At 43.0% G+C, this 15,209-nt stretch overlaps 1 protein-coding gene across 3 annotated transcripts in view; it reads right to left on the bottom strand.

The window, feature by feature from the left end:
• The window catches only part of LOC311131551 (nuclear factor 1 C-type-like), a 113,654-nt gene that overhangs the window by 67,598 nt on the left and 30,847 nt on the right, over positions 1 to 15,209 (bottom strand). For all 3 annotated transcript variants that reach the window (XM_084164601.1, XM_084164599.1, XM_084164600.1), the window contains exon 2: positions 9,140 to 9,671. In XM_084164601.1, coding sequence (XP_084020727.1) covers positions 9,140 to 9,671 — 532 coding nt within the window. The remainder of the gene's footprint in view (positions 1 to 9,139; positions 9,672 to 15,209) is intronic.

Below are 15,209 nucleotides of genomic sequence, written 5' to 3'. Positions count from 1 at the left end.
AAAACAGCCTATGTGGCAAAAACAGTTATTCTAGTGTCAAAATTTACTACAAAGTGTAAATAGGATAATTTTGGTCATAAATTCAGTCTCTTCTAAAACAGAGTTTGGCACATCCTTGCGTCACAATGGGTAAATGAAGGTTGGGTTTTGATTTGACAATGTACATTTGTCCCTTAACATAGGGTGAACAACTGCGGTGATTGCTCTCTATCCAATAGCATAGACAGTGAGACAGACCTGCCCAGCATCCCGACTTTGTTTACATAAGACAACCCGTCACAAATTTGTTTACTTGAGAAATACTGCACCAAACACCTTAGTTAGATGTAAAATTGCACAACTAAAACATCCTTGGCAAAAACATCAACATTTATTACAGATTTCTTGAGTTTCTTGATTCATTCTGGGGATTTTGAGGTGTCTCATGGGGCACAAACATCATTAACCAAACTCGGAATCAGTCAGGAAACACCTCCAAGACTGAAAACTCGTTTTTCTAATGAGCAACAGAAAAACACACGTGCCAATCGACATGCTCAGTGGCTCTTTAATATAGACCACATGAAACTTTTATAAATCAGATTTTTAATATGAATAAAGACTTGCTAAAGTGCCAAACATCAGTATTTTGACAGGTCCCTCTTCATGTTTTTCCGACTTCTAGGAAGATTTTAATCCACTTAACCCAAAATATCGCCAAGTTTTCACCATCATTGTAAAGCCCTAGTTATGTTCTTGCTTTGACAAAGTCATTTCTGAAGAAAATAATCAATGTCATGTGATTAGTGATCAATTTACTTCTGTCCCTCATTTTAAGGTCAACCCTGTTACGTGAACTGAACTCTTGTTTTAATATGGTGAAACTATTCCTTTTAAAATAATTTTTTCAAAAGAAACATTTAACATATAATACTGAAATGATAGCGTAAAAGCAGGTGAGCTGGTTCTACTCTTTTTTGGGCCATTGTCTGGTGTTTTGTGATGGAAAACTGAGCGAGTCAAGCATAAAATGTCAACCATGTTACCCATAGATAGGCTATACAAATGTTTTAACAATAAATAAATAGTGAAGCTTGCATTTAATTGCACTTCCCTGTTGCACACAACAAGCTTCCATTCCCCCTGTCACAAGGGGGAGTAATGGCTGATTTAAGATGAAAATCTCAACCCTGTTAAGGTCAATCCTGTTACTTTAATGGCACTTTAGTTTTTTTTACCAAGTTACACTACCCAAAATGTACTCTATTCATGGAACGACCCGCCTGCAATCTGCCAGCACACTCCCAGCCCATCGATCTACTAGATTGATTACCGTAGCGCTGCAATGTCTTTGACTTTCACCCGTGACCTCCCTCTCCTTCTCTCGCATGCTATCTACTGTATTTTCTCACTCACTCTCTCTCCCTCGCTCTATTTATCTCTTGCTTGCCTTTCTATCCATCTCCTCTCTCACACTGGCAGTATCTATGTGTGTGTGAGTGTAGAAGCCTCGTGATAATAGTGAAATATAGGGTTGTGAAGGTGAACACAGTGGAATCACAGCCACCAACTCCCTGCTCTACTTCATTTCATATTGACATACGCAGCCAAGCGCAAGCTGGAGTGGGGAGGGAGGGGGAAAGGGGTCAGCCCCATGGATTTTCCAGCAGGCTGAAAGTGAGACTCCTGGCCAGGCTCAGGTCCAAGCTTTATTTCTGTCCACTGGGAATGGGAGCTCTAGGGGCCAGAGGAGGTAGAGACCGAGAGGATACATAACTCTATTTACAGTAAACAAAAGGCAAATCATATTTGACAATATGGACTAATATCTTGTTTACCTTCAAACTTCTGTGTTTGAATATCAAGCAGTAATTAACACCACCACCCAATTCCTATGTTGAACAACGTGGTCTACCAATGAATGTAGCTTGGTTCAAGCCTGGTTTCTTTCCATATCAGTCATACTACTGCACCTTCAAACTACTGGCAGTGATATTTGATAATAACCAGAGGGGGAAAGGAATGCAAAACATGGAGGGCAGCTCACAGTACCATTTTTAGCCATCCAAGGTGATATAATTAGATCAAGTGTCTATCACAGCCTGTTTCATTGGCTGTTAGAGAACTCCAGGCGCTAGCCCTTTAAAAGAGATAAGGCGAGAGCAGAACACCTCCCCCTATCAGAGGCAAACAACACAGCTGAACTTGACCTAAGGTGGCTCGCTCCTCCTCCCGCCCCTTCTAAATTTCCGTTGCCAGAGCCGCGGAGCACATTCCTCTGTGGCTGTGTTGACTGAACATGCGTGTTGTTGACTGAGCCGGAGAGAGAATGATCTCTGCAGCAGCAGACAGCAGCCGCCACAGTGCATGGTGCAGACTTACGGTATACCGTTCAACGGTCACAGAGACAACTGTTCTGTACAGTACAGTGCAGTGTAGTAGTTTTAGTCTGTGTGAGATAACAGCTACATTTTACAGTGCACACATACACACAACCACAATTTGTTTTTGTGCAGTGCTGTGGCTGCAGATGGAAGAGCCCGCAGATGGGAGGGGTTCACGGGCAGTTCAAGGCAGAGACAGCTCGGCTTCTCAGTATGTGCTCACTTAGAACTTTGGCACTCCTCTCAAGAGTGTTTTATGAAATTGGTTAAACCACCGTACAATCTATTATGACAACTTTTATGCCATATTGAGTTTAATAAAAAAGTATTTCAACACGAGATCTGGAAAATCCTGAATGACACAATACAAGTTGAACGTGTTCAAAGAGTTGGCACAGTTGCATTGGGTAATACTTTTTTTCGTTCTGCAATAAAAACTTAACTCAAACAACACATTTTAACCCAGCATCGTCCTTGAGGATCCAATGCATGCAGGAGTACTGCACTCTGCTCAATTAGTAAAGATACCAAAACACAGGCCAGCAAATGAGCAGGGACCAACACACAGCGTTGCCGTTTGATGGCTTAACACTGCTAACACTGTTCACTCTGTCCAACTCAGAGATGAGAGCAGGGAGGAGGGAGGAAGGAGGGGGAGAGAGAGCTCTGTTGAAGGAAGCGGAGCATAACATAGCCTTGAAACTGAAAGGGGGGTCTGTGCCTTTAAGAACAAATGCTGACTGGTTGCCTCTCTCCCCCTCCCCCGCCTCCTTCCTTTCCCTCTCTCAGCACTAGCCTTCTTCCTTCCCCCTCTTTCTTTGGTCTGAGTGAAAGTGAAAAGCTGCAGCTCCTTATCTGAGTGTTTACAGCCAGGGGTTTGTAGGCTATTAGGCAGGTCAGGTGATAGGGAGGCCGAGCAGCACCGTGACCCAGACGATTCAGGGTGAAGGTCAACTAATGAGGGGGGGGTGATAGGATTTACTGGGAGGGGCCAGCCGGCCAGAGGTAGATCAGTGGCGGAGACACACAGCTGAGGACAGAAACAATTTCCAGTGCCATTCTTTTTCTCTGCCATCTTCCTTTTTCCGTTCACCACAGGAACAGCCATGTTTATTCAATCTAAATGAGTACAGCAGATTGACCAGAACAGAAAGGCTTTCAGCTTTACAGATACACTGTACAGTAGGCCAATCATATTCAGAGTGAAATGTGTAAAAATATCCTAAATAAAAAGACCAAGATATTAATAATTAAGAAGAAAACAAACTAAGCTAACAAACTTGAAAACTTTTACAAAAAGTTATTTTATGCCATATCTTTACTAATTGAGCAGAGTGCAGTACTCCTGCATGCATTGGATCCTCAAGGACGATGCTGGGTTAAAATGTGTTGTTTGAGTTAAGTTTTTTTTGCTGAACGAAAAAAAGTATTACCCAATGCAACTGTGCCAACTCTTTGTGGTCCTCTGTAGCTCAGCTGGTAGAGCACGGCGCTTGTAACGCCAAGGTAGTGGGTTCGATCCCCGGGACCACCCATACACAAAAATGTATGCACGCATGACTGTAAGTCGCTTTGGATAAAAGCGTCTGCTAAATGGCATATTATTATTATTATTATTTCGGCTAAGAACATTCAGGGAAATTAAAGCAATTATTGATAATGTAGCCTACACAACACACACACAAAAATCACACCAGGACAGTGTGCATAGCAAGGAACATCCACAGGCTGGGCTGGGCTGTACGGCGGAGTACTGTACAGTACAGTATGTACAACTGCATGATGATACTGGTGGTGACATGAGAAGGTAATGAATGTCAGCATCCGTAGCTGCAGAGAGAGGGAGGGGTGGGAGGCCTGTGTGTGAATCGGGGCTGTGTGGTCTCAATCTGACTGGCTTGTGGAGACAGCCTGCCCTGGGATGCAGCTATTGCTGTTCACAGGAGGTTGGTGGCACCTTAATTGGGGAGGACGGGCTCGTGGTAATGGCTGGAGCGGAATGAGTGGAATTGTATCAAACACATTGTTTCTTTGTGTTTGAAGCCACTCCATTTGCTCTGTTCTAGACATTATTATGAGCTGTCCTCCCCTCAGCAGCCTCCACTGTTGCTGAGTAACCCTATCTGGGCCACCGCACTGCACACACACACACAGGCAAAATTGCCACGGGGGATGGGGGGAGACATGTCCCCCCCCAATATTCAGAACAGGCAGATTCAAAGTTTGGATACACCTACTCATTCAAGGGTTTTTCTAAATGTTTTACTATTTTCTACATTGTAGAATAATAGTTAAGACATCAAAACTATGAAATAACACATATGGATTCATGTAGTAAACAAAACAGTGTTAAACAAATCAAAATATATTTCAAATAGCCACCCTTTGCCTTGATGACAGCTTTGCACACTCTTGGCATTCTCTCAACCAGCTTCACCTGGAATGCTTTTCCAACAGTCTTGAAGGAGTTCCCACATATGCTGAGCACTTGTTGGCTGCTTTTCCTTCACTCTGCGGTCCGATTCATCACAAACCATCTCAATTGGGTTGAGGTCGGGGGATTGTGGAGGCCAGGTCATCTGATGCAGCACTCAATCCCTCTCCTTCTTGGTAAAATAGCCATTACACAGCCTGGAGGTGTGTTGGGTCATTGTCCTGATGAAAAAAAAATGATAGTCCCACTAAGCCCAAACCAGATGGGATGGCGTATCGCTGCAGAATGCTGTGGTAGCCATGCTGTTTAAGTGTGCCTTAAATTCTAAATAAATCACAGACAGTGTCACCAGCAAAGCAGCCCCACAACATAACACCTCCTCCTCCATGCTTTACGGTGGGAAATACACATGTGGAGATCATCAGTTCACCCACACCGCGTCTCACAAAGCCACGGCGGTTGGAACCAAATATCTCAAATTTGGACTCCAGACCAAAGGACACATTTCCACTGGTCTAATGTCCATTGCTCGTGTTTCTTGGCCCAAGCAAGTCTCTTCTTCTTATTGGTGTCCTTTAGTAGTGGTTTCTTTGCAGCAATTCGACCATGAAGGCCTGATTCACGCAGTCTCCTCTGAACAGTTGATGTTGAGATGTGTCTGTTACTTGAACTCCGTGAATTTCTGCAATTTCTGAGACTAGTAACTCTAATGAACTTATCCTCTGCAGCAGAGGTAACTCTGGGTCTTCCATTCCTGTGGTGGTCCTCATGAGAGCCAGTTTCATCATAGTGCTTCATGGTTTTTGCGACTGCCCTTGAAGAAACATTCAAAGTTCTTGAAATATTCCGTATTGACTGACCTTCATGTCTTAAAGTAATGATGTACTGTCATTTCTCTTTGCTTATTTGAGCTGTTCTTGCCATAATATGGACTTGGTCTTTTACCAAATAGGGCTATCTACATAAAAACATTGAACACCAGCAAATCAGCTCCAAGTGATGTTAATTTTGGAAATCTGTTCCAAAATATTTCCACGCATAATAGAGATATAATCTGACTGTACAAAACATTTGCTCTTTCCATGACATCGACTGACCAGGTGAATCCAGGTGAAAGCTATGATCCCTTATTGATGTCACTTGTTAAATCCACTTCAATCAGTGAAGATGAAGGGGAGGAGACAGGTTAAAGAATAATTTTTAAACCTTGAGACAATTGAGATGTGGATTGTGTATGTGTGTCATTCAGAGGGTGAATGGGCAAGACAAAAGATTTAAGTGCCTTTGAACAGGGTATGGTAGTAGGTGCTAGGCACACCAGTTTGTGTCATGAACTGCAACGCTGCCGGGATTTTCACAATCAACAGTTTCCCGTGTGTATCAAGAATGATTCACCACCCAAAGGACTTGACACAACTGTGGGAAGCATTGGAGTCAACATGGGCCAGTATCCCTGTGGACCGCTTTCGATACCTTGTAGAGTCCAGACACGATCAGAACACGCAGGTTGAGATATCAAAACAAACTCTGAACCAACTATATTAATTTGGGGACAGGTCGAAACACATGAAACATTAATGGACATTTAGCTAGTTAGCTGTTGCTAGCTAATTTGTCCTGGGATATAAACATTGGCTTGTTATTTTCCTTGAAATGCACAAGGTCCTTTTTTTCTAGATCTTTGTAGAATTGTTACCCATTTTGAGTCACACAAAATCGTGTGTTCTCTACTCCAACAATTAATCCACAGATAAAAGGGGAAACCTAGTTAGTTTTTAGTAATTTCTCCTCCTTCAGTATTCTTCTTCTGTGGACTTTATATGGCGGTTGGCAACCAACTTTGACTGGAGTGTGGACCTCAGTTAATCTTTCAATGACCCACGTGGGTATATGCTCCTAAAAACCAATGAGGAGATGGGAGAGGCGGGACTTGCAGCGCGTCAAGTGTCAAAAATAGAATCAAGTTCTATTTTAGCGCCTGGCTACAGACGCTCGTTGAGGCGTGTGAGCAGTTTGGATGAAATGATTGAATAACAAGTATGTGTACATTTATTTTGCAACGCTCACGCACGCAACGCGGGCGGTGTGGTCAGCATGTTTGGAAGGTGTTTCTTAAATGTTTTGTACACTCAGTGTATGGTCATGACCATCGGCCCCCTGATGTTCCGGTCCCCTTAACATCGGGTCAAGAAAAAAAATCTGCCCGCGGCTGAATCTAGTTGATGATCCCTGCTGTAGAGATCAGTAGGAAAAGGCACTTCCGTAGCCAAATATCTTATTCATCAATTATTTTATTTTTATTTTTATTTCAATGACCTGGTATGATGGTGCATTGATCAGTTATACAGTTTAAAGCCGTTATTTGTGTCAACGTTTAAAGTAACTGTCCGGTGTTTCCAGATTTCTATGAAATATAACCTCAAATGTATTACAACTATTTCACAATGAGTGAAATAGTTTTCCTTCCAATATTTTTTATTACGTATGTTAAAAATAAGCTTTTCTGTGTTGGAATGGTGTGGGCGTACCCCAACAACATAATGGTGTGGGTGTATACTGGTCATAAAAAATATTAATGACATCATCCTCTTGAGGAAATAGCAAGCATTTTTTAAACGGTCTGTTTGAGATACAAGTTTGAGGTGGGTTTTTGAAGTGTTTTTTTTTTCTTCTTCAATTTATGCTTTGGCCACAAATATGAGTATATTCACATTTACATTTTACAGTTACTTTAAAATCGCAACATTTTCTCTCAGCCTCATGGCAAAATGTGTAGAGTAGCAGGAAATTAGCTTTAAAACTGTAAAATGTTCTCTCAGACTCATGAAAAAATGTGTAGAATAGCATTATAAAACTGCAAATTGTTCTCTGTGCCCTATGGCAAAATGTGCTGAAATGCAGCAAGTTAGCTGTTTTCCCCCCTCAATGTGATTTTTTTTTTTTTTGGGGGGGGGGGGGGGGTCTTTCACTTATCCTTCCACTTACTGTTTTTCTAAATACCCCTCTACTTGCTCTCAAAATACCCCTCAAAAGAAGCATAATAAGTAATGTCAAAGTGTGTAGAATTGGAGGAAATGCATTTTAAATATCTACACCACAATTTCACCCTTGCCACACACACACTCATATATATACACACACACACAATCACCCCCTCACACTCGCTTTACATCATCCTGACACACTGACCTCTCAAATGCACTCATAAACACACACTTCACTGCTCCCGCACACACACACGCCACGGAGAAGACCCTGTCTGTTTGCTGGGGTCAACTCACACACAGAGGGGCTGAGGAGGGTCTTCTGCAGTGCTGATTCCCAGCGTTCAGTATTTAAAACAGCTAAATTATTATTTTAACTGCATACGGACGCCAATTGTTCCCATAATATTTCAAAACCGTTTGCATTGTAACAGAGGCTTACAGTAGCAGATAATTCCGTTTTTATGATCTTTTTATTTGATGACAGGCTGTGCTCCTCCCTGCCACTAAATACGCCTAATAGAACAGCCTATTCGCCTTAATAGTGGGCACACAGGCCCATTGTGTGTCTATCCTACTGTTTGTGGATTATGTGGGGTGGCCTGGCAGGCTGATCGGGACCCACGGCAGGGGCCAGGGAAGAGCTGCCCCATCAGAGGATGAGCCAAGTAGCAGTGGAGATGCAGAGAGAGGTCTTGGCTGATGTCTGCTGGCTCCAGCCCTAAGAGACAGCCCGCCTGCCTGTGCATCAGCTGGCGCCCAGCTTTCCCCGCTAACTACCAGGCTACACCCTTTTATACAACACTGTAACTTTTAACACATCTCTGAGGCTGGCGTTCGAAACCCATGCTCATTTAAAATGATTTACACTGTCAGGACTTTTTCTTTCTCTCTCTCTCTCTCTTCCTCTCGCTAACGGTCCATCTCTCTCCTTCCAAGACAAACTAACTTCTACAGCTCAGCGCTGTGTGACTGACAGTAAAACAGTTGTTTAAAAGGTCACAGAGCACGGTGCCAGGTCTGCTGCTGCAGGATGTGTGCGTTTACAACACCACACCTGGACAGGCCTGATCATCCACTGAGTTTTCACTATGACACAGCATCTAAGTAGACTTCCTCCTACAGAGCCTTACTGCAGCACTGACATGTCACTGACGCATAAGGATACTTCCTTCCTATTGTCTGTTCCTAGTAAAACACATAGGTGTCAAAATTCTAAGACTGATTTGCCATTACTGTATGGGGGGGAAATATATGAACTATTCTAAATGGTCAACAGTTGACTAACTTGTGATATGATGATAAAGACTATAAAGAGTCTGTGAGAATGTGTGTGAGTGTGAGGGCAGTGCACGTACCTCTCTCCTGTACGAAGTAGGCCAGGTAGAGGTCCAGCTCCTTGACCGAGACGCTGATGTGGTGTGGCTGGACACAGAGGATGGGGTTGTTGCACGGCCCCGCCTTGACCAGGCGCTCTCCGTCCGTGCTCTCCAGCGGGATTCCCTTGAACAGGATGACCATGACCAGGTCCAGCCTCCATACCTTGTCGGCTTGGCGCAGGCAGTCGATCCTCCTCATCTTGCCCTTCTGGTCAGGGTTGGAGAGGACGCAGCAGGGGGGCTTCTTCCCCGTGATGGACAGCACAAAGTCCTCACGGCACTCGGGCCGGATGTCCTTGCGGAGTTTGGCCAGCAGCCGCGACGCCCACTTCTGCTTGACCTCGGGCTTCTCTCCAAGCAGCTCGTCCTTCACCGCCCGCTCTTCCTCCTTGGTCATCCTCTTCTCGTGCTTCTTGAAGTACTTGCGTTTGCGCGCCTGCAGGTTGAACCAGGTGTAGGCGAAGGCACGCACATGCGGCAGTAGGGCCTCGATGAACGGATGAAACTCATCCTGGAGAAGGGGACAAGACAAGAAGGGGTGAGTACTACTGTATACATAAATGTACCAGAAGTGACCAAGCAGTATGAACCGTAACCGTTAACAGCCTATACAGTACGTGTGTATGGAACAAATGACCGTAAATAAAATAAAAGTTTAACCATAGTGGTTCTTTGTCTCCACGCTCAGTGAAACACCACCACCAACAGTAATCATTTATTCAACTATGCTTTGTTGATTGTTTTCCTTCTTTGTGGTCTGATTTTCAACAACCAAAATATACACATCTGCGTGCCTTTGGGGCACCTCACAAGCCAGTTGCTTTGCTGTTTAGAACACAACCGTTGAGCAATGTTCTCTTGGTATCTCTAATTACTTCCATATTTTCACAGAGCAAAAAGCCCATATGCACCAGCCTGCCATATAAAAACCATCCTGAGACCATTTGCACATATAATATGCAAAACTATATGGTATTAAATATAGGCATGGTGCCTGCGTGTTTGTGTTTGCACGTATGCAGGTTGAGCCAAACAATGTATAGACAAAGGTTGTTTGTGAGCACATAGGCTATAAATGCATGCATGTTTATGTACAGTGAGGGAAAAAAGTATTTGATCCCCTGCTGATTTTGTACTTTTGCCCACTGACAAAGAAATGATCAGTCTATAATTTTAATGGTAGGGTTATTTGAACAGTGAGAGACAGAATAACAACAACAAAATCCAGAAAAAAGCATGTCAAAAATGTTATAAATTGATTTGCATTTTAATGAGGAAAATAAGTATTTGACCCCCTCTCAATCAGAAAGATTTCTGGCTCTCAGGTGTCTTTTATACAAGTAACGAGCTGAGATTAGTGCTCCTAATCTCAGCTTGTTAGCTGTATAAAACACACCTGTCCACAGAAGCAATCAATCAATCAGATTCCAAACTCTCCACCATGGCCAAGACCAAAGAGCTCTCCAAGGATGTCAGGGACAAGATTGTAGACCTACAAAGGCTGGAATGGGCTACAAGACCATCACCAAGCAGCTTGGTGAGAAGGTGACAACAGTTGGTGCAATTATTCGCAAATGGAAGAAACACAAAATAACTGTCAGTCTCCCTCGGCCTGGGGCTCCATGCAAGATCTCACCTCGTGGAGTTGCAATGATCATGAGAACGGTGAAGAATCAGCCCAGAACTACACGGGAGGATCTTGTCAATGATCTCAAGGCAGCTGGGACCATAGTCACCAAGAAAACAATTGGTAACACACTACGCCGTGAAGGACTGAAATCCTGCAGCGCCCGCAAGGTCCCCGTGCTCAAGAAAGCACATATACATGCCCGTCTGAAGTTTGCCAATGAACATCTGAATGATTCAGAGGAGAACTGGGTGAAAGTGTTGTGGTCAGATGAGACCAAAATCGAGCTCTTTGGCATCAACTCAACTCGCCGTGTTTGGAGGAGGAGGAATGCTGCCTATGACCCCAAGAACACCATCTCCACCATCAAACATGGAGGTGGAAACATTATGCTTTGGGGGTGTTTATCTGCTAAGGGGACAGGACAACTTCACTGCATCAAAGGGACGATGGACGGGGCCATGTACCGTCAAATCTTGGGTGAGAACCTCCTTCCCTCAGCCAGGGCATTGAAAATGGGTCATGGATGGGTATTCCAGCATGACAATGACCCAAAACACACGGCCAAGGCAACAAAGGAGTGGCTCAAGAAGAAGCACATTAAGGTCCTGGAGTGGCCTAGCCAGTCTCCAGACCTTAATCCCATAGAAAATCTGTGGAGGGAGCTGAAGGTTCGAGTTACCAAACGTCAGCCTCGAAACCTTAATGACTTGGAGAAGATCTGCAAAGAGGAGTGGGACAAAATCCCTCCTGAGATGTGTGCAAACCTGGTGGCCAACTACAAGAAACGTCTGACCTCTGTGATTGCCAACAAGGGTTTTGCCACCAAGTACTAAGTCATGTTTTGCAGAGGGGTCAAATACTTATTTCCCTCATTAAAATGCAAATCAATTTATAACATTTTTGACATGCGTTTTCTGGATTTTTTGTTGTTGTTATTCTGTCTCTCACTGTTCAAATAAACCTACCATTAAAATCATAGACTGATCATTTCTTTGTCAGTGGGCAAACGTACAAAATCAGCAGGGGATCATATAATTTTTTCCCTCATTGTATGTGTTTGTGCTTGTGCTTGCACATGAAGGCCAATTCATTTGGAGTGATTGTGTGCAGAGGTCATCTATCCAAATATAATAAAATGAAATGTGCACATATAAGCAGAGTTAAAGATGTATTGCGAGTAGTACAGTGTTCAAATCGGTACAAGCCATTTTCCATGCTGCCCTTTTGGCTTTGTATGTTTGCCCCTGTGTCTAAGAGGTTTAACGCTTTGTGGAATACAAATGTCCCAATATCAACTATCCAGTGATCATCTCTTTCGTAGAACTGTACAATTCCAAATAGAACATTCTAGAATCTCTTTCCTCAAAGGGTTAATATGTTGATTAATGGAGTCTCTATGGGCTGCTTGGTTTCCACACACAGAGGTTGGAGCAAAGCGGAGTGTGAAGGTGCTTCAGAGAGCCAATACAGGCCCTAGGAGCCGGCCCAGGGAGCATAATTGGAAATGACTGTTGCACTCTGCAGATCTCATGCAATAAACAGTCTGCAGCACTGCTCTCAGCAGCACAACATTTTAAGTGCTTCCAGCTGTCCCAACCATGGCTGCCTGCTCCAAGCGGACGACATCGGTTTCAGATAAATATATATATATTTTTTTTAACATCCCTCCCACACTGATGTTTCATTTGATCCGGGATGGCCAGTGTATTCTTTCCTTTGTTCTTGAAAAGTAACACTACTGTTTGCATTAAATAAAATATGCATCATGTCCTTGAGGGCATTCTGTATGATAAGGTTTATGCTTTTTTAAGTTTAATCGTAATAAAACATCTGTGGTGACATCCTTTACTCAGGTTTATTCAGTCTGGCTTAATTGTATTCCTATTCGGGACAGTTGTAAAAACCAATATATTGAAAGCAGTGACTCCACTGAGAAGAGGAAACCAGATGTATACCTTCTATTTTAAACAGTAACAGCAGGGCAAATTGTGTTTTCATGTCCGCTTATGTCAACTTTATATCTGAACAGGGTTCAAAGAAAACAGTCAGCTGTAATTTTGGGGTTCAGAGTCCCTTGTCTTGGCTTGTTGAATGCACAGCACACATACCCACATCTCCAATCAGGGGCGGAAGAGAAGTGATAGAGTTACGGTGTAAACCTTCCAAAGCAAACAAAGAGAGCAGAGAGAAACTCTCCTGATAGAAACCAGAGGCCTGGAAACAAGACAGACAATCTGATGAGGGCTTTATGAATGTCCAAAAAGAGAAGGCAATTCAACACTGCCATGGGTACAGCAATCTCTCAGTGCGTCTATATAACGTCTACATAACGTTTGGTTTTTGAACTGAACGTTTCAAGTAGAGCTGCAGCTCTCCAGTCAAAATGAAGAGAGGTTAGCTTCCATTTCAGGCATTCATAAATCATATGTGTTTTAGCCAAATGATAACACCACAAAACGTTTACGGGGGAAAGCCTGAAGACATTGTAACAGTTTGAGGCCAAATCCATTTTCAATGTGTGCTATACTTCTCAAATGGGGGCCTATTTAACAGTCTAGCCCAGAAATAAAAGACTCCTAACCATGGATGTTCCCCTGCCTGGCCCATGTAGCTGCTCTCATTAAACACATTGAGCTGGAATCTCCACCAACCATTCCTGCGGCAAAAGTAAACACTAATTAGGCTTTCACTGAGGTTAGTTCATATTTTTGAAATATTTCCATGACGTTTAGAGTGAACTCCAAACTTTAAGGTAGGTCCCTCTTTTCCACTTATCCCTGCCTCCACTTTTATGATGTCCTTATGTTTTCTTAGCTCCTTCCATCCACATACCCCCTAGCTATAGCCTCCATCTGTGCAAACCAGACTTTTACAGGCCCCTAATGGTAGTCTTTAGCCACACAAACCTGTCCCTCTTTCACCTGCGCTCTAGCGTCTCTCCAGCCCAACCCCACCCCAATACACAGGTGAATAGAGATCTGAGACCAAACAGACGCCTTCATTTAAATGTACCCATTAACCTAGCTGCGAAACAAGTGTTGCCTTATTGCGTTTTTACTACAGTAAACACGAGGATGAAAAAGCTGTGCAGAGGGAAGGGGTTGAGAAGCAGGCCCTCTCTCTCCTCTTGCCTTTCCATATTGCTCTGATTTTCCTACAATCAAAATCAAAAGGTTGCCTTGACTTCAGATCTGTTTATATTTTTATTTTTATTTTACGCTCTGACGATGAGAATGTTATTGATAAACAGAAGTGATGAATGAGATCCCTATGGCAAACCGACTGCAGATCTTTGATCGGAGCCTGGGTCTGATGGCAGCTCAGCACAGAGGCCTGCTGAGAGATCTGCCCTGTGCACCTAGCTCAGTCTGGCCATTCAATGGTATCCCTTACAAAAACAAAGAAAAACATATGAAAAAAAATCAGATGTGAAAAAACTTGGTTTTCGGACACGTGTGAACAAATCACATCTGAAAAATGTGAATGTATTTATTTTATTATTCACGAGCCAGACACGTGGTTTTCAGACGAGTGATGTTTCACATGTAAATTTTTCATGTGACATTTATTTTTCACACGTTTATTTTTGACCACTTCCAGCTAAATTTGGTCTCCCATCCAGAGACAGACCAGGACCAACCCTGCTTAGCTTTAGAGGCAATCCAGCAGTGGGATGCATGGTGCTATGTTGCTTGAATAAACGTGCCAAAACATAAAATGTATTTCACAGAAGAAAAAACATTTGCATCCATTTATAATTCATTTGTTCTCGCATTTAGAAATTATTTCCTGGCAAAATTTTGTTTTGCTATCAATATCATTATTTTTGTATGCAATACATATCATTTTGTTCTCGACTGTTCTCGAGTTTTGCTTGATATTAACGACGCAAAAGTAACTCACTCACTAGAGCAGTGGTTCCCAAACGTATTATAGTCCTGTACCCCTTCAAACATTCAACCTCCAGCTGCGTACCCCCTCTAGCACCAGGATCAGCGCACTCTCAAATGTTGTTTTTTGCCATCATTGTAAGCCTGCCACACACACACACTATACGATACATTTATTAAACATAAGAATGAGTGTGTGAGTTTTTGTCACAACCCGGCTCGTGGGAAGTGACAAAGAGCTCTTATAGGACCAGGGCACAAATAATAATAATCAATAATTTTGCTCTTTATGTAGCCATCTTACATATAAAACCTTATTTGTTCATCAAAAATTGTGAACAACTCACCACAGGTTAATGAGAAGGGTTTGCTTGAAAGGACGCACATAACACTGCAATGTTGGGTTGTATTAGAGAGAGTCTCGGTCTTAAATCATTTTCCACACACAGCCTGTGCCTGTATTTAGTTTTCATGCTACTGAGGTCTGAGAATCCACTCTCACATAGATACGTGGTTGCAAAGGGCATCA

Source organism: Coregonus lavaretus, assembly GCF_964263955.1.
Source record: "Coregonus lavaretus genome assembly, chromosome: 6".
NCBI lineage: Eukaryota > Metazoa > Chordata > Actinopteri > Salmoniformes > Salmonidae > Coregonus > Coregonus lavaretus.
This window is presented reverse-complemented; position numbering and strand designations above follow the sequence as displayed.